The 23,189-nt window shown below is 36.4% G+C and overlaps 2 protein-coding genes across 2 annotated transcripts; one reads left to right on the top strand and one right to left on the bottom strand.

Moving 5' to 3' along the window:
• Positions 1 to 2,308: 2,308 nt before the first annotated feature.
• On the bottom strand, positions 2,309 to 13,697 carry slc25a46 (solute carrier family 25 member 46). The gene is made up of 8 exons (XM_007231396.4): positions 13,237 to 13,697; positions 9,693 to 9,735; positions 9,499 to 9,556; positions 9,181 to 9,258; positions 8,917 to 9,017; positions 6,485 to 6,541; positions 5,773 to 5,830; positions 2,309 to 4,804 (listed from the first exon to the last, which is right to left on the bottom strand). The coding sequence occupies exons 1-8, from the start codon at positions 13,487 to 13,489 to the stop codon at positions 4,211 to 4,213; spliced, it is 1,242 nt and encodes a 413-aa protein (XP_007231458.1). The 5' UTR covers positions 13,490 to 13,697; the 3' UTR covers positions 2,309 to 4,210.
• A 1,171-nt stretch (positions 13,698 to 14,868) lies between these two features.
• tmem150ab (transmembrane protein 150Ab) lies at positions 14,869 to 22,227 on the top strand. The gene is made up of 8 exons (XM_007231397.3): positions 14,869 to 14,956; positions 17,031 to 17,269; positions 17,667 to 17,714; positions 17,842 to 17,928; positions 18,186 to 18,253; positions 18,387 to 18,514; positions 19,556 to 19,733; positions 20,887 to 22,227. The coding sequence occupies exons 2-8, from the start codon at positions 17,205 to 17,207 to the stop codon at positions 21,195 to 21,197; spliced, it is 885 nt and encodes a 294-aa protein (XP_007231459.2). The 5' UTR covers positions 14,869 to 14,956; positions 17,031 to 17,204; the 3' UTR covers positions 21,198 to 22,227.
• The last annotated feature ends 962 nt before the right edge of the window (positions 22,228 to 23,189 follow it).

The raw sequence follows: 23,189 nt of genomic DNA, 5'->3' as shown, positions 1-23,189 counted from the left end.
ACAATCATTTATTAACATTTATTATTTGATGACGATTGAGAGCTTTTGAGGAAACATCTGGAGCTTTTGGAGAAATTTGGAGACATTATTGCACCCATCAAAAAAGTATTGAACTGTAATGCTATTTAGAAGGTTAATACAATAAATTACACCAAACAATTGTAACTGATATGGGCAAGCCTTGGTCATATTTATTGTGGCTACAGAAGAAACAACCTCCAGAACAAACCTGTCCTGAGATAATCCATCCTGGATGAAGTGTTGATAGTGCATCCAATAGCATAGGCAAGCTCTTGAGACGGCAGCAGTGTGAGGACGAGCGTTGACTTATTGGAATACTTTTTGCAAGAAACAATAAATGATTTTGAAAATTAAGTTTTAGTCTAATACAGGGGCTATTTAATGAGCAACACATGTAGAAGTAGTGTTTAACACAAGTATGGCAACATTCCAGATGCCTCGGCATGGAGTTGTATAAGTTCCCAATGGTGTCCTGCAATAATTCCTCCCTTGGATATTGAATATATCTAGATTTTACAGTGTATGGGTGCAGTGTTGATAGCATGTGTAGTGCACAAGTGATGCCTAAGAAATGATGATCTTGGCACCGATCACAATACCTCCACACACTCCGTACATACTTTATCTCGACATGGCATGAAGTATGCCATGTTGCGATATACATGCATTACACACTAAATTCATAAAAAAATGTAACAAAATATTGTTTCTGGTAACTTTTATCTTTCTTCTGAATAATGTTGCAATCCAATTCTTTCTTATAGGCGCAAGGAAGGTCTTTAAATCCTGGCGTAGTGTAAAAGTGCTTCAGAATGAGTAATTAAGGTTTATTATTAATGGACGGCAGGAAAACAGTACCTGCTGAAGTGCACAGTGCCAACCGTTACATCTGGTGAAGGAGCTTAGTGCTAGATTGAAACAGTTTGTTTATTGTGGTTTTTAAACCTTTAGTTCCAGCGAAGAGAAATCGTGATGCTATCATGACATTCTACAGAATTTTGCACTTCCAACTGTTTGGCGACTGTTTGGGGGAAGGCCCTTTCCTATTTCAGTATGACAATGCCCCCATGAACAAAGTGAGGTGCATAGAGAAATGGTTTGCTAACTGTGGTGTGGAAGAACTTGACTGATCTGTACTGAACCTTGAACTTAACATCAATAAACAATTTAAGAGATGCTGACTTAATCTACATGGGTGACTGCTTTCACTTAGGCTCTTGGGGATGAACATAAAAGATAAATACGAGAAGACTGGAGAGGGTAATGATTATCAACCAGATGCTATATAATAATAATAATAATAATAATGTTATACGTCTAAATAATGTTGACTACCGAGTGTATTTGCTTATGGTATAGTCATGGGATAGTAGTACGTAAAGTAATTATGAAGTTTTGCCTCAAGGTATGGCTTGCCCACAACTGTATAAGTTATGAGGTGTTACTTTATTTATGAAGTTGTGCAGGCATTTAACATTCCTCAACACAGAGTGTGATGTGTGTACTGGTATAAATTTCATAGAGGACTAAATGACCGTGACGGGGGTATCTGACTAGAACTGTCCTTGCAAACACACATAACATCCACTTTCAATGCAGGAGAAACCACATGATCATCACTCATCATCATCAAAAAACCCAAAACAAAACAAAATGTCATGTAGCTTGCCATCAGCTGCCGCAGCCCTGAGAGAGCACAATTGGCCTTGCTCTCTCTCTGGGTGGGTAGATGGTGCTCAGTCCCCACATGACTCCAAAGGGTGATGTCGCTCAGCACAGAGCATCTGTGAGCTGATGTATCTGAAACGAGTTGCTGCACTTTCCTCCGAGTGCACTGTGATGCTGCTTGGCAATGCTGCCTCAGCAGCAGTTCAAAAAGAGGGTGGCTGACATTACATGTATCTGAGGAGGCATGTGCTAGTCTTCACCCTCCTGGTGTATTGGGGCATCACTAGTGATAGTGGGAGTCCTATGATTGGACTTGGTAAATGACTTAGTATATTGAGGAGAAAATGGGAAAAAAATATAAATACAATTAAAATTAGCAGTTGCCCCAATAGGAAATCAACTGACAGAAATGAAACTTGGTGGGAAACTATGGCAAACTGTCAGGGAGTCACTTCAGAATATGAGTAATTGATCACATAGTTGTGGGATCAAAGCCCACACACGCAATGCAAAACTGCCACTAGTGGGTCTTTTAATGTACAAATATTTTTCAAAACAATATTTAGAATCACTGAGTTTGGAACAGCTAAATAATAATAAGACATACACAACCACAAAACAATGATTAAACACATTTATTTTAATATCAGTACTCAATATTAGAATGGTTTATTAAAGAGTACCTAAAATATGTGCTTCCAAAAAAGGTACTGCTGACAAACCAACAACTGTGCACTAGTATGTGGACTAATTCATTTATTTATTAATTGTTTATTTTTAAATATGTTTTTTTTTTTTCGCAGTGAAAGCTATGGCAACAATTTCACAAACGTACACAAAATATTACCACAAATATACAGGTATTCACCAAGGTTCAAATAACTTAATACATTTTACAATTTTATATTCTTTATTTATAAACATCTCTTGTTCTTCTAGACTCTTCTTCAACCTGTGTGTGGTCATCTATGCAAGTGATGTGATAATCCTACAGTTTGGGACTCCAGTGTAAAGTAAGGGCCGAGCATGAATCAGCAAAAAGAACAGACGGCATGTGATACAGCAAATTGTCGCTGTCACACACACACACACACACACAAAAAAAACTTATGTCCAACTTGTATGGCAACTTTTCGAGAGAAGGAAAAAATACTACTAAAACAAGTTTGGAGCTTTTCCACTCGTCCACTGACCATGAATTTGGACACAATGTAAAGAACAGCTTTACATCTAATGTGTATAAATGGACAACATGACAACCCTCATACACGTGAAGCAAACCGAGAACATACACCACTGTAAAAAGTATAGAAGAGTTTTTAAATAGTGGGTTTTAAGAATCTTCTGCAACTTTTGCATTTTTCAGTCAGAATATTATGAGACGTATTGTCTATGGTAAAAGTGACAGTTGTCGGTAGATGTTTTTGGCAGTTGTTTCTAAGGATGTAATAAATACAGCTCTGGAAAAAATTAAGAGACCACTTAAAAATGATGAGTTTCTTTTACTTTACCAAATTGAAAACATCTGGAATATAATCAATAGGAAGATGGATGATCACAAACCATCAAACCAAACTGAACTGCTTGAATTTTTGGTGGAGGAGAACATGCCAAGATGCATGAAAACTGTTATTAAAAACAGGGTTATTCCTTAAAACGTTATGAATATGAATTTTTTGTCTTTGCATTATTTATGGTCTGACAGCTCTGCTTCTTTTTTGTTATTTCAGCCATTTCTCATTTTTTGCAAATAAATGCTCTAAATGACAATATTTTTATTTGGAATTTGGGAGAAATGTTGTCTGTAGTTGATAGAATAAACAGCAAGGTTCATTTTACTCATTAAACATATACCTATAGAACGCAAAATCTGAGAATCTAATTCAGTGGTCTCTTATTTTTTTTCATAACCGTATATGGCAACTACAATTATTGAGCCACAAATGGCAAAACAAAGTATTTCAGTGTTTGGTTGAATAAATAAAATAATGTGTTAAATGATAATGTAAAAAATGGCCATATTAATGAAATAATCAGATTTTCACCAAATTCTGCATTTTGTTCGCTTTTGGTTTTAAAATTTTCATTTTGGTGCATCCCTAGTTATTTTACAAATTATTGTACAGACAGTGGAATGACTAGTGGACGCCCGTTGCTCATGAAAGTTGGACACAATATACAGGACAGCTGTACAAAAGTGAAAAACAAGGGGAAAAACCTTTGATTAAGTTTTTTTGTCTGACAGCAACAATATAAAACACTGGTATTATGGGGCTAGCAGGCAATTAAAGTGTAACCACCAGGGTATTCCAAATGTGCACTCATTGTACAGGTAATTTTTAGGCTTTCATGACTGCTGATTATGTTTTAACGTAGCATGCAAGTCAAGACCTTAAGTGCTTTGAGAAACAGTGATAAAGGACAGTGTGTGTAGTCAATTTCCCTGGAATGAGGCTGGCCCAAGCACAACAAAAAGACATAAGAAGAAAGGACCTGTCAATCAAACATCAGGCCTCCATCTTTAGGCATTCTGCAACAAAGTAGAGTAGATCATCTTTGTGATCTGCAGCACTGCGGCGTGTAGCGAGTACTGGATCACGATGGTGCCGAAGCCTTTGTAGAAGCCCATCGTGCCCTCCTCTCGCCGTATGGCGTTTATGCAGTCCCTCATTCCTTCATACTGAGTGTTAATTGGCAGCACCTCAAAGCCCAGGTCAGTGTTATCGATGATGGTGCGAGTTCCTTGCACGTGCAACCTGTGCAACACCGTCTCAAGAGGAAACAGCAGCACGTCGGCGCACAGGCTAGCGGCGAAGCTAGCAATCAGCTCAGGGAAGTAGGCGTCCAGCATGTTCTGGACAGTCTCTGAACCGGAGTCGGGACCCAAGCGCTTGGGAGAGGACTCGCTCCTGCTGCGGCGCTGCAGCAGATACAGCACCAGCTTCTGCACGCTGGAGCTCACGATGTAGTGCAGCACGCCGTGGAGAACGGTAGGGAACACCAGCCCCCACAGAGGCAGGAGGCGCTTGCTGTGGGGAATGCCCAAGCCCATCACGCGCCCCACGCCCTCCTTCACACAGTCCAGGATGCCAGGGTTGTCCCGAATGATCTCGCTCTGGGAAGAACACGTAAGAAAAGCATGTAAGTTTTTGTCCTGGTATCTAAAAAAATGACAAACAATTCACAACTCAACTCAACCTCTACACTCATGTGAAAAAAATAAAAACATTAAATATATGGCCATTTTATCTTCATATTTGGACAATATGAGAGACAAAATTATTACAACTAAACAAATACTATTTTCTGTGGAAAAGTTAGAACACTTCAACATTTGTTGTATTCAAAATACCTAAAATTATATTCCGGTTCAGCACATTCAATTCAATTCAATTCAATTTTATTTTTATGAAATTTTCAGATCCATTAATTCAAATCTATCTATTGGATGTTTCTGCTCTGGCCTAAAATGCATTTCTAAATTGTAAATCCAATAAATTGAAATTCACGGATTTTTAAATAAAAAAAAAGTTGTTTTTAATTTTTTTTTTAAGTTTCCACTACCTTATAAGTTCAAAATACAACAAAAATGTAAAAAAAATCTAGATTACGAAAAGTGAATGATGCCAATAAATCAAACGTTTATTAAAAGCTGAATATACAAAAGGCAGATTTAAATACTTGTGTCAGCTTCCGAGCATATTAAAAGGTATTGAATATTAATTTATTATAATATTAAAAATAAATATATATTTATTTTATTTATACTTAACACAAATACTTCTGCTTGTTTTACTAAGCTTCAGCTTGTTAAGTGCTGCTCAGTTTTCCTAAAAGGTCATGATTAGTAATATAGAGCACATTTACTACACTTATTATTTCAAACAATGAATCAGCAGCAATAATGGTCAATAAATATTCCGTACAACAAACAGAACAGATAAAATCAAACCTTTTGTTCTGTGCAAGGCAACTCAGAAGCAGAAGCTCCATCTCTTTATATTTGAGCGTGTCATTTTCTGTAAAAGCTGCATCTTAATTACAGTAATGTAGCGTATCAAGATCAAAATATCAAAGACTGACCTGGACAGTTTCAATGAGGCTCGCTGAGTAAAACGGCATTGCAACCACATACGTTAAACTGGAAAAGAGAAAAATGAAATGTGAAGAGTCTTGCTCAAAACACTCAACAGAGTGAGATAAGAGGATGACAGATGATTAAAATGTCAAGTGCTAGAAATTCCCTGTTGACAAAATCAACAATTAACTAAATCAAACTATGACCAAGCAAAACTTTTCTGTAGAATATCATATCAGAAATGTGAGGTTGGATACAAAAAACAAAACAAGAACCACAAGAGAGACATAAAGAACAACAGACTGTTTGTCATTTTAGTCTAGACAAAGGTGGAAAATCTATATTGTGTGCCATTATATCACAAAGGGTTGTTCAAATAGCACCTCTGATATTATCTCAACACTTTCTATTCTTTGGTTTTGCTGCATCAGAATACATGCTGAGGTAATGTTGAGGTTACTGCATACTGAAACAATAAACACAAGAGGTTAAGGGACTAGCCTATAATACTAAAGCTATGAGCTTAATTACTTTAACTACTCTTACTGTTTACAACAAATAACTGACTTATGTATTAAAAAAACAAAAAGTACACAAGTTTTTTTAAAAAAGTGTTGTGTTAAAAAAAAAAACTACTACTCAGTATTGAGTTAAAGTAGTATGCAAACATGTTGAGTGATGTGTTATTATGAGTGAATATGAGTTAACTTAACTTACCCTTTTAGTAAAAGATGCCCCGCAATTTGCTTTGGATTCCATTTATGCGACAATTCCCTGCAAATAAAATTAGGCAAAAAAATGTACTAGAAAGTTAATGCCTCTGACCAAAATACTCGAATTAAAACAATCAGTATTATTAAACATCAATAATACCGATATGGAGAATATTCATTAATTTAGATAAATGGTATTTCTTTAAGTGGCTTTTTTCCATGGGTTTAGCTAGTACATACATCTTTAATCAAAGAATTACATAATCAGGTCATAATAAATGCATCTGTATCGTTATACAGTGCTGCCAGTAAGAATGAGACCTCTCTACATTTTTTAATCAATGTTACATAAAATTTGACTTAGTTATCCTAAACTAAGTTTTAATAGTTTAAACATAATTATACAACATTGAATAAGTTTGCAGTATTTATTTCAATAACTGTTGTAAGTTTACCCATTTATTATATAATTACTTGGGTGCTTGGATTCGTTTTCTTGAAAGTGTGACCCACTTGTGGTCAAGCTTTTGGTCCAATATCGGACAGATACCATGACATTCTGTCTCAAATTTTCTTGTACAATCCAGAATTAATAGATCCATTAACAATGGCAGTCTGCTCTGGACCAAAGGCAGCAAAGCAGACCCAAACCATGATACTGCCACCCCCATGCTTAACAGCTGGGATGAGCGTACTAGTAGTAGTAATGGAAGCTTAATGCCAAGACAGCTCATAATCTATTTTCCTGGCAGGAGGATGGTTATGTTAGGTACAGTTTTGGGAAGTTGGCATCTGTTCTGGTGGTATAGTTTGCAGTCCGGATGTGTGTCTTATGTCATAATCCACTGTTTGGCATTCACAATACAAAGCGCTTTAATTTAGAATAAACCAGTTCTATTTAATAAAAAGTTCTATTTTGGATTAATCTGTTCTCAGAACATTCTTTCAGTAGGCCTCAGCGTGATCTTTAGAAAATTGAAAATGGCTTACCCCTTGCCATTCTTTTCAGTGTTTGGCTGATGGTGTACTCATTAACATTGATATAACAGAACACCAAAATAACCCTGAGGTTATTGGTAATTTTCCACAAAATTATTTGCCACGCCCACAGAGTTATTTTTGTTCTATGCCCACTCTTTCAGAGAGTAACAGTGGTAAAGAATTTCCTCTATTTGTGCCTCACAGTGGATCGGTGTAGGACAAATCTTCTCTAGCTTGGTGAGCTTCAGAATCAGAATCTCTGTTGTTCAAGACATGACACATTCCCATAGAGCTGTGATGAAGACCAGTGGCCGGTTGCATGAAGCGCTTTAAGTTTTTCCTATAAAGTATAAGGGAATTACTTAAGTATGTTAAATAAAGTCCCTCAGAAGATTTACTTCATTAGGGAAGAAAGGGTGGGCGTGGGAATCAAAGAGCATCTCTATGGGGGAATCATAGTTCCCAGCATCTGCGTTACTGAAGAGGATAAAATAATCCTAATTAAGAAAATACGCAAATAGGAATTGTGGTTTTGATAACCTATTAATTTAATTAGTGTCACCAACAGTAGCAGTAACTTTAGTCAAAGTCAAATTGAATCTAGAGTGTTTTCAATTAAAATATCAATATTTGACACCATGTATCAATAACAGGGGTGGGAGATATGGCCCTTAAACAATTTCACAATATTTCATGGCGATAAAACAAAACAATGATTTTTTTTTTTTTAAGAATACACTACTGCAACAAACCTAACTGAGATATTTTAAAAAATAATAATAATTTGATCAGATTTATAACAGAAGTCAATGATCCAGAATGTCAAGATATTAATAACGCACTCCAAATATCATCATATATCCAGGATTAAAGTAAAATAAATGATACTGATAGATCTCTAATAGATCTCAAATGGGAAATTAGAACAGTGTGTTTTTTTCTTTTGCTAAAAACAGCAAAAAAAAAAGTAGTACCCTGATGTGATAATTAGGGGTGGGAGATTTTAGAGTATAATATCGTTCACAACATTAAAAATGATGGCAAATTATTGTGTATAATACGATATGGCATACCCCCAATAATGCATTTCTTCCCATAATAAATAACACACTGTTTGACTAAATTTCCGGTTGAATTATTTTGTTAAATGAATAAGCACAAATCCTATAATATGTATTAAGCTTGTCTTTTAATTTAGTTTTAGGGATTAGCTGAAGATCATTTATGCTGAAAAACAAAAACTACTCACTTTTTCTTGTCAGGAAGATGGAAAATTAAGAGTTAAGCCTCCAGATGAACCAGTGACTCACAATAATTCCACATACTTTTATGCAATATCAGATATCACTACTCTGACCTTAAACCAATGGGGATTTCAAAAGTGACTGGTAAGTAAGTAAGCAGAGACCAGGTAAGCTAACGCAAATCAAACAGCTAAAAATAAATGTATTTTACCTTGGCAATGGTGTGCATTCACTAATGATGCCCTCTGTTCCAAGAGTCACTCCCTGGACCACAAAAGTGCTTCCCATTCCTTTCCAAAGGGCCTTCGGACCCTAAAGATGGGGAAATAGGAAAACAAGAGGGTAGTTACAGTAATCAGCATTTTCCATTCCTTACTTATCTGAGTCACTCACGTGATTTGTAACTACAAAATAAATAATAGCATTCTACCTGGAGTCAGATTAGTTTTTAGAATAAAATGAAAGACACTGGTACCTGGGTTTTGGTGACATTGTACATCACGCTGAGAGCTGTCATAGGTGACAAGTGGTAGCATCTGGCATGATAATTCACCTGAAATAATAAGCAAGGCTACAGTAATCCACAAAGGACAAGAATTTTAAACAGTACAACTACTCTTAAAAGTGATATGAGGAAAAAAAAACTATGCTCCTGTACACATTCAGTATTACCAGCATTACAAAATTATATTATATTATCAATGTTAATGTGTAACCAGGGTTGCCATTATCTAAAATATGCTGTATGTTTCTTTCTTTTCTTTTTTTATTTCTTTTTTTTTTTTTAACTCACCTGGCATTGTCTCCTAAACACAATACACGGGTGGGCTAGAACATTTTCTGTAAAAAGGCTGGAAAAAAAAAAAAAAGATTTGAACAAACTTGAACAACCTTTGTTGTAAAAAGCGCTATAAAAATAAAATTGAATTGAATTGAACAAATTCTTTATCACTTTCAAACTTTACACTGTTGGCAGTAATGAGTTACCTTGCAAGGCCTATCCCAAAGCCAGCAAATCTGTTTAACTGATCTGAAATCAGAGCAGAAGATCATTAATATAGCATCATACACCATAACTTAATCATAAATTGGGCAGGAAAAACAAACACACAGAACTACTAAAAGTTATCACTTATTGTTATATTTGTGTGGGTATTATTATTGTTCATATTTGTTGCTATTTTGTTTTCATTTTCTTATTAAGCAGTGTTTTTTAATTTGTTGTCTCAGGGCAACAATATGCAGTTAGATCACAAGCCAATTATGATGAAGCAGTGGTTGTCAAATGCTCTGATTGATACATCATCAGAGATCCACAAAGAGGGCAAAAATATTTTTCTCTCAACAAATATAAATTAGATGCTCTAGAAGGTTAAGAAAAATCTTTCCTTCTTCTTTTTTAATATTTTGCATTAATGTTTTTGACTTTTTTTGTAAATCAGCTGATACTAGAACATAGTTCGCAAAGGACAAACCGTGTTTAAAGTTTAAAAAGATGCAATTAAGCAAATTACTTAATTACTACTATATATACACATCATCAAACATGAGCACACGTGGTTATACCTAAACATTCATTCACATTAGTCAGACATTGGGAAATAACACTGGAGATTTATAAAAATAACAGAGAGCTTGGGGGTTAAACTACGTAACTACCCCAAAAATACCAATATCCGTTACACTGCAGTATATCTTAGTCCTCTATCCACCTGCAATTGTGGAAAATGATGCAAGTGTGATGACTATTTCAGTCAAGTAAATGATGTGTACAATTCAGGTAATGTCTGTATTTCAGATCTCTGATAGGCTTTGAAACTAACCACAGCCTGTGGTAGGAATGAGTGACAGAACTAATTTTCTTGATCCATACTGATAACGAGATAAACGTAATACTGAGACTAATATCCTGTTAATAACAGACTTTAACCACAAAAAATAATAAAGATAGACAAACAATTATCAAAATGAAATAAAAAAATCTTTACATTAAAATTAAATAGGAATATCAGTACCTCCACAGAGTGAACTTACTGTTTTATGGTTTAAAGTGGTCTATGATAAGAAAAGTATGTCACTTTTAATCAAAACTTTCAATGGAAGTCAATGTAAAACTCATTTGGAGCGTATGTTTATATATATATATATATATATATATATATATATATATATATATATATATATATATATATATATATATATATATATCAGTCTATTCATTATGAAATTTTGAAACAAATTCTATTTAATATTTTTGTATTACATTTGTATTGACACTTTGTGTTTACATTACTTTTATTCCAAAAATGGAGAGAGGTTTTTGTGTAACAGCAGCAATGTTATTTTCATAGAACAAAATTCGTTTTTTTTTTTAAATAGGCATTCCATTTTTATAGACACTGCGTTTTAAAAAAAAATTGTCAGACGTTTTGACACAACTATGGTGCTTTTATCACAGGTTAGGGCCCCTTTATCATGAAGGTCACATAGTGCATATGGTGAAGTCATGTGTGTTTATATAACCACACAAACACTATCGCCCATATACAGCACTCTCTAATACACAAAATACTGTACTGTTTGCACTGGGCATAGCATTTCCCATGCAAAGAAATCCCTATTTTGTACAATTAACAAACTCAAACTCAAAGTAGCTCCACACTTCATAGGTAAAATTCTGAGGGCCCTGATATTTAAAAACGAGGCACAGAGAATTGTGCACATTTAAAATGAAATAATTTCAGTCGACTGATGAGCATGAATGAATATGTAGGATAGGAGAACATATTAATTAATTAATTAATTAATTAATTAATTAATTCAGTGGAAATGCATGAATAGTATAGAGATATTTTCAGCAACAGCTAGAACGCATGACCTTATCATGGCCGTTTTTCAATCTGTGTTCTTGTCTGTTCTTGTATTCTTGAGGACTCAGAAAGATTGCAGTTATCCAATTTCCCTACAAATACCCAGATGTGTTCTTGCTCCTCCCACTTTATCGAGGATGCATGGAAGGTGACTTGTGTGAACTTCTTACAGTCCGACATCCCACAACGCACCTTGCAGAAGTACAGGCGGCGGAGAAAGTAAATACTTTTAAGTTATATGTTTTAAAAATAGCACTGCTGTATGATAAAATAAAGTTTAAAATTACTTTTAGGTGAGAATGTGGGGGTTTAGAATTTAGATATGTGGTTTATTTGTTTAAAACATTGTTAAAACGTGCTTCTACATTTTCGGAACAACAATCTCTGCTCCCCTGAAAGGGTGACTCCCAAGTCCATACTAGCCAAGTACGGGAGTAGAAACTTGTGTACTCCATATTGAGAAAAGGCCCATGACTTCATTTCAAGAGGGTGGCACTGAGAACTACCTTAAGGTCCTGTGTGTACAAAAAGTGTTTTAATAAACTATGTTTTTTTTTTCTTTTCTTAGTGCATTGTTTTCAATGTCAAGGGTCTTAGAATTGACTTTGACAATGCTGTAAAAATAGCCATTTCTTTGCATGCTTAACTCTATGCCACCCATCACTAGTATTGTAAGCCTGTTGGAAGCATCAGCTAAAAGCGCTGTATTTCAGAATGCTGGGGGTAAATGGAGGTGGGCTGTTCATACAATGGTTTGTACTTGTTATCATGTTTCACTGTCTATTTCACACAGATTTCTCCTTTAAAGGCTCATCTCGTAAGTTCATGGCCTCACCCACAGACAGAGCTGAAGCCGGGCTGGACAGAGCAGACACTGTCACTCTTAGCTATCTTGTGTAAGTAACTGTAGGTTTAAATCGTATCTCCGGTTGATTCCGCATTTTACCGAGACCTTTAATATACATGGTTAGACAAGGTAAAACAACTCACTCTGGGGCTTCGATGTGGGGGAAGCTGTCCAAGCACCTTACCTTTATCTACGAAGGCTGTATCTCTGAAAACATTTTGTCCTTTGAGTTCTATAGCTGTAAAATTTACTGTGGGGGTAATGCAGGTAGACATTCTCTGCTGCAGTGCTGTTAGCCAATCAAAAGCGAAGTGTTTGCATGTATGAATAAATATAAATGAGGAAGAGCCAAAATCTTGTCTTTCTCCAGAGACCACCAATTCAGTGAAATAAAGCAAGGCTAAATATAAACACCTAATCACCTTTTTTTCTTACATGACATTCATTCATATTAGACACCACAACTAGACATTTTAAAATGAATGAAAATCTATGGAATGAGACCTTTAAGTTGTAAGCACCAATGCATAGGCTTTCAGCACTAGCTATGTGGCAAGTAGTGAATGCGCACTAGCTATAAATAACCTGGGTTAGTTAGGTTAACTAGTTAGTTAGCTAATTAGCGTTACTCGGACGCTCCCAATAGGTCGACTGCAGGAGGGTCTGAGCTAAAAAGGGTCAGGCAGCACTTTTAGGCTTCGCTACAGCAGTCTAATCACTCAGACACCACAACGGGAATCTCCAGCTTACTGTAGCCGCGTTTCTTATCTGTCTTCAATGAATGAACTCCAGCAGGTTATACATCCAGACCTACCGGGCGGTGGAGCCGCGGGCTGGCCGTCGTCCCCGGCTGCAGGCGGGGCTGGGGCCGTGTCAAACTGCGGCGTGCTATCGCCGAAATGCAGATTTCTGCTGCCAGGTATATCTGGAGGAGTGGTGACCCAGTGCTGGAGATCAATGCTTGAGGAGTTATTAAATGACCTTCCCGAGTATCCCCCCACGTACGGCGGGTCCTCCCTCCCCCTATAACCCAAGCCGTCAAAGCTGTCCGGTCGTCGGGAGCTCATGTTCAGATAAATAAAGGGCCACTGAACTGAACCGGGCAGAAACAGGCCTGTGTTCTCCTCTCTGAGAGCGAGCTTATGTAGTCCAGCTCAGTAAAATCACAGAAAACCAAACATATCGCATTCAGATCCGCGGCCTCCGCCTGAGATCTGTAGCAAAACAGCGAAGCTAGCTCAGCCTCAGACTCGGTTAACGAACTGCACACTCTGACCTACGCACTGCTTCCGTTCACAGCCAGAGTGGCATTCTGGGACATGTAGTTTTTGCACTGTTTCAGTGTTCGCACTCAAAACCAGAGTTATCTCTCTATACTGCTCTGCTCAAAACTAGCGGTTTTTAATTGTGCCATGTTTTTTTATAAAATATATTATGTGCATGTATAATATAATACATTTCAAATAGACAGCTCTGGAAGAACTTAAGAAACCACTTTCTGAATCAGTTTCTCTGATTTTGCTATTTATAGGTACATGTTTGAGTTACATGAACATTGTTGTTTTATTCTATAAAACAACAGACAACATTTCTCTCAAGTTCCTAATACAAATGTTGTCATTTAGAGCATTTATTTGCAGAAAATGAGAAATGTCTGAAAAAACAAAAAAGATGCAGAGCTTTCAGACTTCAAATAATAAAAAGAAAACAAGTTCATATTCATAACATTTTAAAAGTTCAGAAATCACTGTGTAATAACCCTGGTTTTTAATCACAGTTTTCATACATCTTTGCATGTTCTCCTCCACCAGTCTTACACACTGCTTTTAAATAACTTTATGCCACTCCTGGTGCAAAAATTCAAGCAGTTCAGCTTGGTTTGAGTTCTTGTGATTATCCATCTTCTTCAAGGTTTTCAATTAGGTAAAATCAAAGAAACTCATCATTTTAAGTGGTCTCTTATTTTTTTCTAGATTTGTATTTTTAGGATTTTAGAATGTTTATCAAACTGTGTAAAATACATTCTTGGCCGTTTTCATTCATTTTAATGTATTTCTAAAACGTTCCTACATGGAAAATAAATATGTGTGAAATGCATTAATAAATACATCTGAGAATGTATGAAACATTTAAAATGTATTACATATATAATGAAAACACATATTCTTAATTGTAGATCAGAGGTTTAGGTTTGATTATTGCAGCACAACTATTCCATTATATTACGCCTAAATATTATTATGTTGATATTATATAATACATATGTTTAGATATACTTACATATACATATATGTGTAAGTATATAGACTGTATGATACAAACATACAAACAGGAAATTGATCATTTAATATAAATGAATGCTTGATTTTTTCTATTTCAAACATAACAAAAAGATTATTTTATTAAGTTAAAATAATGGAGCGCCCTCTGATGGCAGATGGATGCTCTGCATGTTTGATCGCAGTGTGTTGCATAGGGTTTTAACGCAGCAGCAGCTGAAGCCTCCGCCGTTGAGCCGCAGGGCTTCGAATAAGGTATGTTTAATAATTTCAGCTTCAGTCTAACAGTGACAAACAGACACCACATACATATACGTACTAATATACTTTACTGTGAATATGCTTACACTCGCTTTTAGTGTTTAACTGTTTAAGCTGGCTAACTGCTACTGTTTTCGCAAGCTGTTTACAGTTACTGAGACCACCCGGTTAGCTTTCAGGCTAGCTAACCTAGCTAATCCACTGCTGTAACTTAGCTACCGCTAGCTAGCTGTAAACTGTTAGCCTGTGACATTTATTTCAGCCACAGTTCTGTTAGCTAGCTAACTACCTGTTTATTATCCTGTATTAAGTGCGTGTTATCTAGCTAGATAGCTAAATAGGTAAGCTAGATATCTTGTCAGGTTAAAAACGTAGAATAAACGTTTATAGGACGTCTGTTAGCTTAGCTAGCTTACCTAGCTAACAAGGCACAAGCTCCTCCTTTATTAGTTAAGCCAGGTTAAGTGGTCGGTGCTCTGATAACAATAGCTTTGTGTCATTTCTCTGTCTTTACTGAGTAAATTTAGAGTAAAGCTACATTCATTCAGTGTAATAGTCAGTAATCTGATGTTATAGGTGTTTATGTGTGTCCTTGTATCTCTTAAGTGGTTTCTCTTAATCATCATAATGCTCATTTGTGTCTTTTCTCTTTATATAATTACAGTGCTGTGAAAAAGTATTTACCCCCTTACAAATTTCTTTTGTTTTAGCTTTTTATCATACTTACATTTTTCAGATTATCAAACAAACTTTAATATCAGACAAAGATAACCTGAGTAAATATTAAAAGCAGTTTTTAAATTATGTTTTTCATTGATAATACATTCATTTGGAAGGTGTGTGTGTGTCCCGTTACATATGGCGTAAAACCAACACATCATTTCAGAAAAAGAACATCATACTGAACTTAAAACATGGTGTTGGTAGTGTGATGGTCTGGGTCTGCTTTGCTGCTTCAGGACATGGACCACTTGCTCTAAATGATGGACCCAGGTCTATCAGTTTGTGACCTTAAGCTCAGGCGTACTTGGTTTTGCAGCAGGACAATGATCAAACTTTAAAATCGGACAAATATAACCTAAATGCTGTATTAAGTGATGAATTTATTTTTTTAAGGGAAGAAAACTATCCAAACTAACCTGACCATATGTGAAAAAGTATTTGCTCCCTAAACCTAAACCTTGGTAGCAACAATTGCAGTCATACATTGCTATGAGTCTTTTACATCTCCGTGGAGGAATTTTGTTCCACTCTTCTTTGCGGCATTATTTTAATTTAGCCACATTGAAGGGTTTTTGAGCATGACCGGCCTGTTTAAAATCATGCCACATCATGCCACTTTAACTATTCCACTCCAAAACCTTTAAAGTTTTTGAGCCATTTATAGGTGGACTTACTGGGGTGCTTTGGATTATTGTCCTGCTGCAGAATTTAGGGAATAAAGTTATGCACTGATGGCTGGACATTCTCCTTCATGATTTAGTGGTAGAGACCACCATGTTTGACTTTCAGTATGATGTCCTTTATCTGAAATGATGTGTTAGTTAGTTAGATATAACAGGACACTCACCTTCCCAAAAAATGTCATCAATGAAATCATCACTATAAAACTGCTTTTTATGGTTACTCAGGTTATCTTTATCTGATAATCTGAAATTGGTAATCTGAAAAATGTAAGTATGGCCAAAATTTTAAAAACAAAATAAATTTGTGAGTTGGAAAACCTTTTTAAGGCACTGTAGCTTGCTAACACACCTGATTCAACACCTAACGGATTCACTTAGCTTGAAGTTCTTCATATATGCAGAGCATGGGGTCCAAAAATGACTCAGAACTATCTTGTAAGTTATATCTTAGAAGTGGGCACACAAAAGTGCATCAGTAATGGATTATGAATCACAGGCTTTTTGGGTTTTCAACACCCAGGTCCATTAAGCTGCCATTCTTGAGCAAGGCACCTAAATTAGCTAAACGCTCTGGCTTTCCAAGCTGGGAAAAGAGTACAAGAATACTTTTTTTCTAACTGTGCAAACAAATCATTATTATTATTTCTTATTTCTCTCAACAGCTGTCTTGAATTTGGAGGAGTTACGGATGTAGTAGAAGGAGCTGTGCTGCCCCCCGCTCCTCTCATGCCCACTGCACTGCATGGCTTCACCTGGTCGTGCCTCTCATCGTACCACCATACACCTGAACCCACACCCCCTCATGCTGTGGACACAGACCTCACACAGACTGCCTAATGACCGCCTGGATCGTCTTGCCAGTCAGCCTGTCTGCTTTCTCCATCACAGGGATATGGATAGTGTAAGTTCTGGAACTTACAGTATATAATATACAGTATACCACATGTCCTCAATAATTTTTTCTGGCCTCAATATTGTTTAGCATGTTTTTGTTTAGTAAGGGTAGCATATTAACGCAATTAAACAAGTTTGTCAACCTTACCTTAAAAATTTCAATTAATATAATGTTCAATGCTGTTTATAAGATTTAACTGCATTCTTAAAATTACAATAATTATAATTACAATTACAATACATTAATTACAATATTTACAATAAGTATTGTTTATCACAATAATGTTTGCACGTATATCGTTAAAACAAAAATAGTTATCGACACAGGCTTAGTTCTAGTTATACATTGTCATCATCAGTTTTGTAGAAGATAAAGTAATTCATGTATTATCCTCAATTTCTAGGTATGCCATGGCAGTGATGAACCACCATGTCTGTCCAGTAGAAAACTGGTATGTCAAAATTTGTCATCTACCTGCAATTAACTCTTATTTCATTTGATTTAAATAAGTAATTCGGTAGTTTGTTGTGTGCAGCAAGATTCTTCTACTGATTAATGCGTTGTTTCATGCATTGCAGGACGTACAATGTAACATGTAGCGAGGAGACTGCTAAAAGGGGCTTCCCGAAGACATGCTGCACTCCACAGGACATTCCTCTCATCAGGTTCATTCTCCTTATCCAGCCCAGCTTCTTCTTTAGTCAGGTCTAATGTGTTTGTCTAGAGCAGGGGTGGGCAACAGGGGCCAGAGTGCAGCACAGTTGTTTGATTTCCCTGCTTAATAGATCTAATAAATCAGGAAAAACACAAATCTGTGCAGAAACGTGGAATTGCTCACCCTGTTAACACTATTGCCTTATTTCATGTATTTTGTATTTTGCATAACAGTCTAATTGCTCTTTTATTGTGATTTATTTTACAGCAAGTGTGGTTGCTACCCACCTGAGAGCTGTCTCTTCAGTCTAATAGGCAATGTTGGAGCCTTCATGGGTAAGGGAACAGTCAGATAAGCAGGATTTCTAAGAACTACATGTCTGTGTTGTTCTTTTCTATTTTTTTGTATTTTTTATTCATAACTTATTTAATATGTAACTCACTTTTTTCTCTCTCCTTCTCTCTGCAGTGGTGATGGTCTGCATGTTACGTTATGCTCAGGTGATTGAGCACAGCCACCACTGCTGGGTCAACACTAGTGCTCTGGCATCTGGCTGCATCAATGCCCTGGGTCTGGTCATGGTGGGCAACTTCCAGGTGAGTGTTATAATTGTAAACAGGGGCAGTGTACATTAATATCTAATTAATTTCTGTAAATGTACCAAAAGGTAAAGGTTCATGTGTTTGGGTTCATGTGTTTAGCTCATCCAGAGTCTCTTCTCTTTTTTCTGTTTATTTTTCTCTAGCTTTTTCACTGAATACAACCTAAATGACTGTACTTTACTTGTTTGTGACAGTCACATTTTGGAGAACTCATAAAAATCAACCATGCTTGAAACATTGAAGTGCATCCATTCACTCTGGGGCTTGATCAGAAAACTAAAGATTGCCTAATATTCCATCTTACTCTACAAGGTCATTCATGATATCAGTCATTTCTCGTCAGTCATACTCATAGAAATAAGTGTATTGGGGAATCTATTCTTGATTAATCAACACTGTTTGGTCTTCGCTAGGAATACACCAATACAGAATTACTGTTAATCAATAACTACACTGTTCCCTATGTAAATTACATTACAAACAGTAAATACTGATGGGTTTGCCTCCTAAATCAAACTAAAATACCAAAATCTAGGGTCAATAGTAGGGGCCTGTACATGGTTGGCTCTTTCTGTGTCTCTAAAAATGACTAAACACTCCAGATAAGAGCCGTGCTCTCTGTATATAAGCTCATTAAACATTTTAACTAATGTTCTTAGCATTTAAATCCCACATGTTGTGCAGAGATTAAGTTTAATGTGACTAATATATAATCAAATAACATTAATAATGAAAAGGACAGTTACAGCTCAATTGAAGACGCACAAGTATCCTAGAATCTTATGAAGAAAACAACATCCAGCCTGTGGATAAAGTATGTATGTTAAACTATTAAAATGATGAGCAAAATCGGTTTGGTGCCTTAAAAGTAAAGCTGTCATGCTGCAGTAAAACATGTATTGGTTCAGGAGCCTTACCAATAGGAGGGCATGACAAAAAGCCCTAGTAGTTAAATGTGTTATATAAAATTGTATTGTAATTACCAGCTCTAATATCAGTATTAAACTGTTTTTTTATTTTTCTTCTTCTCCTTAGGTTGACCATGCTAGGACTCTACATTATGTGGGGGCTGGTGTAGCTTTTCCTGCAGGACTAATGTTCGTGTGTCTACAGTGCGTGTTGACATACCGCATTGCTGAGACAGCACTGGACTACTGGATGGGCCATGTGCGAGTGGCTCTGTCAACTGGAGCTCTGGTGGCCCTTGTTCTCAGTATCCTTTCCTCTCAGTTGGATTTGATTATTTTTCCATTCATTATTAAGTTTATAAGGAAGGTTTGGTAAACAGTAATTTAGTAGTGTAAAAAAATGTTTTGTGTAAGCAGTTGGCAATTACATTTACAGTTGTTTATGGAACTGTTGTTTATAAAACTGAGTGTATAGTGATTAAAGTGTGTGCTTCACCCAAGATAATCTTTAAACAGTGCCAAAAAAAAGTCTGGGTTGCTCAAAAGCTTAAAACCAAACCTTTTGCAGCTGTTTACCTGGGAGTGATTAAGGCTAGTCTTGGATTACACAGCATTTTGAGTGTAGATTTTCTATTTTCTATTGTCAAAACTTCCCCTTATTGTCTATATAAAGCTAAAAGCAAGGTAAAGCATCCCAAGCAGATGATGTTGAAAGGATCGTGCAGACTGTAGCCCTCTTGTTGCAGCAACAAAGCCTCCATCTAGGCACACAGTTTCACCTTTTGCCTTACAAACAAGTCAAAAACCTTGTGGCAAGTAACTTCTGAGTTGCAATAAAGCTCTACACCAGCAGGTGTCAGAAAAAAAAAATTAGAGTTTCAGACAATACACAAGCAGTACAAAATATCTTTTTTTTAAGTCACAATAAAAAGGTATAACAAACATAAATTACATAGATAACACTTTTTTTTTCGCATTCCCCCTAAATGTTTTTATTGAGTAGGTCACACACTGTAAGCTGCACTGTTGTAATGCCTTCTTTGACACACTGTGGATGGAGGAATGTTAATTTAATGGACAACTTCCGAAATGAAATGTGCCATCCATCTGACACCCAGTTCACTCACTAGGTATACCCACACAGCTTACACAGGGATAGAAGTTTTTAAGCTGTCCACTGAAGTAAAATTTTATGATTAATTTAAGCACTACTCTTCTATGACTTTTGGCATGTCAGTGTATATATAAGAGTATATATATATATAGACAAAGCCTAAAGTCCTTTCAGACAGGGCTCATGTAAGCTAAGGTTTAATCTAGTTTCTTATTGTTGGTGTTCAATTAAGTTAAGGGTAAATATAATCTTATTAAATGATTACCTATTACAGTTTGTGCCTCAGCCTGCCTTGACTGTGCCAAGTTTATATATTGTGCTCCTTAACAGCATCTTCCTTCAAGGTGGCATTTTCTTCATCCACGAGAGCTTTGTGCTGCAACATGCTGCTGCAATCTGCGAGTGGGTTTTCACCATCCTGATCCTGGTCTACTACGGCACCTTCACCTATGAGTTTGGCACCGTCAACAATGACACCATGATGGCCGCCCTCGTCAAGCGCAGTCCTCACAACCTTCAAGGCTCAGGTGTTATCATTGGGGGTATTAGCAAAGGTGTGGCCATGGGTTGTGGTGCCCGCAGTCTGAAGTCGCCAGGGGGTAGCAGCACCTCTACACACCTCAACTGCACCCCAGAGAATGTCGCCATGATATAGTAAATAACCAGCAGGTTAAACAACCTCAGATTTACACTTTTCACTGATGCATGATGGGAATGGAGCATAAGAATGACAGTGCATCTGTTGTATTCATTAGAAGACAGACTGGTTATTATTATAACATGGAAGAAATGTGACAATGAATTGTAGCTATGGTTCTTTAAATGTAGGGTTCGGCATGAGACATAACCAGCAGCACAAAACAAGTCTGTAAAAGGTCTGGAATAACACACTGCAGAATAACTGCAGATGTGATGATATTTGAGTCTACTAAAGCTATGTTCACACAGCAGGTGAAAATGGCCCTAATCTAATCCGATTTTAGTTTTAGTCTGTTTCTCTTTCTTTTTAAATGTGAGCTACAACTGACTAGCGCTGCAACTAATGATTATATTAGTAATTATTTTGCTAATCTGATAATTTATTTGGTAATTTAACTAGTTGACTAGTCAATTAGTCAACAGTTAGTTCTGTTATGCCCTTAATCTATTTATTTTTCCTTTAAACACGGCTTAAGCCCACACATCTGTGAACATTCAGTCTATGCTTAAAACTTAATATAGCAGAGCTTTATTTTCTCTTTGTCAAGTCAAATCCACAAAAACTGGAAGCTTGAAGTGGGATTTAGGGAGCATCACAGCAGCTACTAGGTCAGGCTGATAGCTGAGCTTTTAAACAGGAATTGGCTAAATCTTACTGTAAAAAATTTTAAGGCTTTTTATTTTTATTTGACACTCCAACCATATCCTGTTCAGTCTGAGTCGCATTGCTGTAAATCAGATATGTATCAGATCTGAATCCCACATAATGAAAGTGGCACAAATCAGAATGTCAGATTTTAGCGTGTTTTGTGCCGTTCACACTGCCACACAAATGACACGTCCATGTCTGGAAAAAAGAGACCACTTCGGTTTCTGAATCAGTTTCTCTGATTTTGCTATTTATAGGTATATGTTTGAGTAAAATGAACATAGTTGTTTTATTCTGTAAACTATGGACAATATTTCTCCCAAATTCCAAATAAAAATATTGTCATTAAGAGCATTTATTTGCAGAAAATAAGAGATGGCAACAACAAAAAAGATACAGAGCTTTCAGACCTTAAATAATGTAAATAATACAGTTTTCATGCATCTTGGCATGTTCTCCTCCACACTGCTTTTGGATAACTTTGTGCCACCCCTGGTGCAAAAATTCAAACAGTTCAGCTTCCTCTTGATTATATTTCAAAGGGTTTCAAATTGGTAAATTCAAAGAAACCCATAATTTTTAAGTGGTCTCTTATTTGTTTCCAGAGCTGCATGTTCAAAAAGGTTGGATTTGGGACACTTTTGCCTGCTTTGTGAATGTAGCCTAAATGTAGCCTAAATACTAGGCCAGTTGTTCTCAAACAGGTTCTCAAAGATGCCCAGATGCTTCAGCTATTCACTCACACCCAACACACAATACATAGTAGTGATATTATCCTATTAGGGGGTTCTTAAGGATCAGTTTGAGGACTGCTGGCCTATGGCCAGCAATAAGTCAAACTCTTAGGTGTAAAGGGGAGGGAAGCAAAGCTAAGGTGGCTAAATCAGTTCTCTCCCTTCATATTTCTAATCCACATAACCTATGCTTAAAACACGGGTCAGAAACGCGAGGACAAGCTAATAGCATAGCCATGGACTCGCTTCGTTTAGTTGCACTGATTTTCCACTATTATTTCCAGGACATGCACATTCAAGCAGTGAAACAGGTCACAATCAGGCTGTGTATGTTTTTATTCCGTCATGTCAGTATGTTTTAAGTTATATTAAGCTGTACTTAGTAGATGTCATTTTCACGGAGCAAAAGCAAATGCAATCACTGTGATAAAACACTAAATATTTGGTGGAAATATGGTGTACACCAGAATCCTCCTCTCTCTGACGTCAATACGACTTTCCAAAAAATGTGAACTGTGGTAACTTTGTACAGATAACCAAATGTGTTGCCATGCTTTTGTGTCGC

The sequence above is a fragment of the Astyanax mexicanus genome, chromosome 1 (genome assembly GCF_023375975.1).
Source record: "Astyanax mexicanus isolate ESR-SI-001 chromosome 1, AstMex3_surface, whole genome shotgun sequence".
Classification (NCBI taxonomy): Eukaryota; Metazoa; Chordata; class Actinopteri; order Characiformes; family Acestrorhamphidae; genus Astyanax; species Astyanax mexicanus.
The sequence above is the reverse complement of the archived record's forward strand: the minus strand, read 5'-3'. Positions and strand labels throughout refer to the sequence as shown.

What these genes read in the sequence shown, in the direction of transcription:
- slc25a46 (XM_007231396.4), bottom strand. Translation starts at nt 13,489, where the DNA reads ATGAGCTCCCGACGACCGGACAGCTTTGACGGCTTGGGTTATAGGGGG. An exon ending in TTTGGGATAGGCCTTGCAAG is followed by an intron (nt 9,557 to 9,692) that starts GTAACTCATTAC and finishes TTTTTTTTCCAG; the next exon opens with CCTTTTTACAGAAAATGTTC. An exon ending in ACAATGTCACCAAAACCCAG is followed by an intron (nt 9,018 to 9,180) that starts GTACCAGTGTCT and finishes CCCCATCTTTAG; the next exon opens with GGTCCGAAGGCCCTTTGGAA.
- tmem150ab (XM_007231397.3), top strand. Translation starts at nt 17,205, where the DNA reads ATGACCGCCTGGATCGTCTTGCCAGTCAGCCTGTCTGCTTTCTCCATC. An exon ending in ATCACAGGGATATGGATAGT is followed by an intron (nt 17,270 to 17,666) that starts GTAAGTTCTGGA and finishes CTCAATTTCTAG; the next exon opens with GTATGCCATGGCAGTGATGA. An exon ending in TCTGGTGGCCCTTGTTCTCA is followed by an intron (nt 19,734 to 20,886) that starts GTATCCTTTCCT and finishes TCTTCCTTCAAG; the next exon opens with GTGGCATTTTCTTCATCCAC.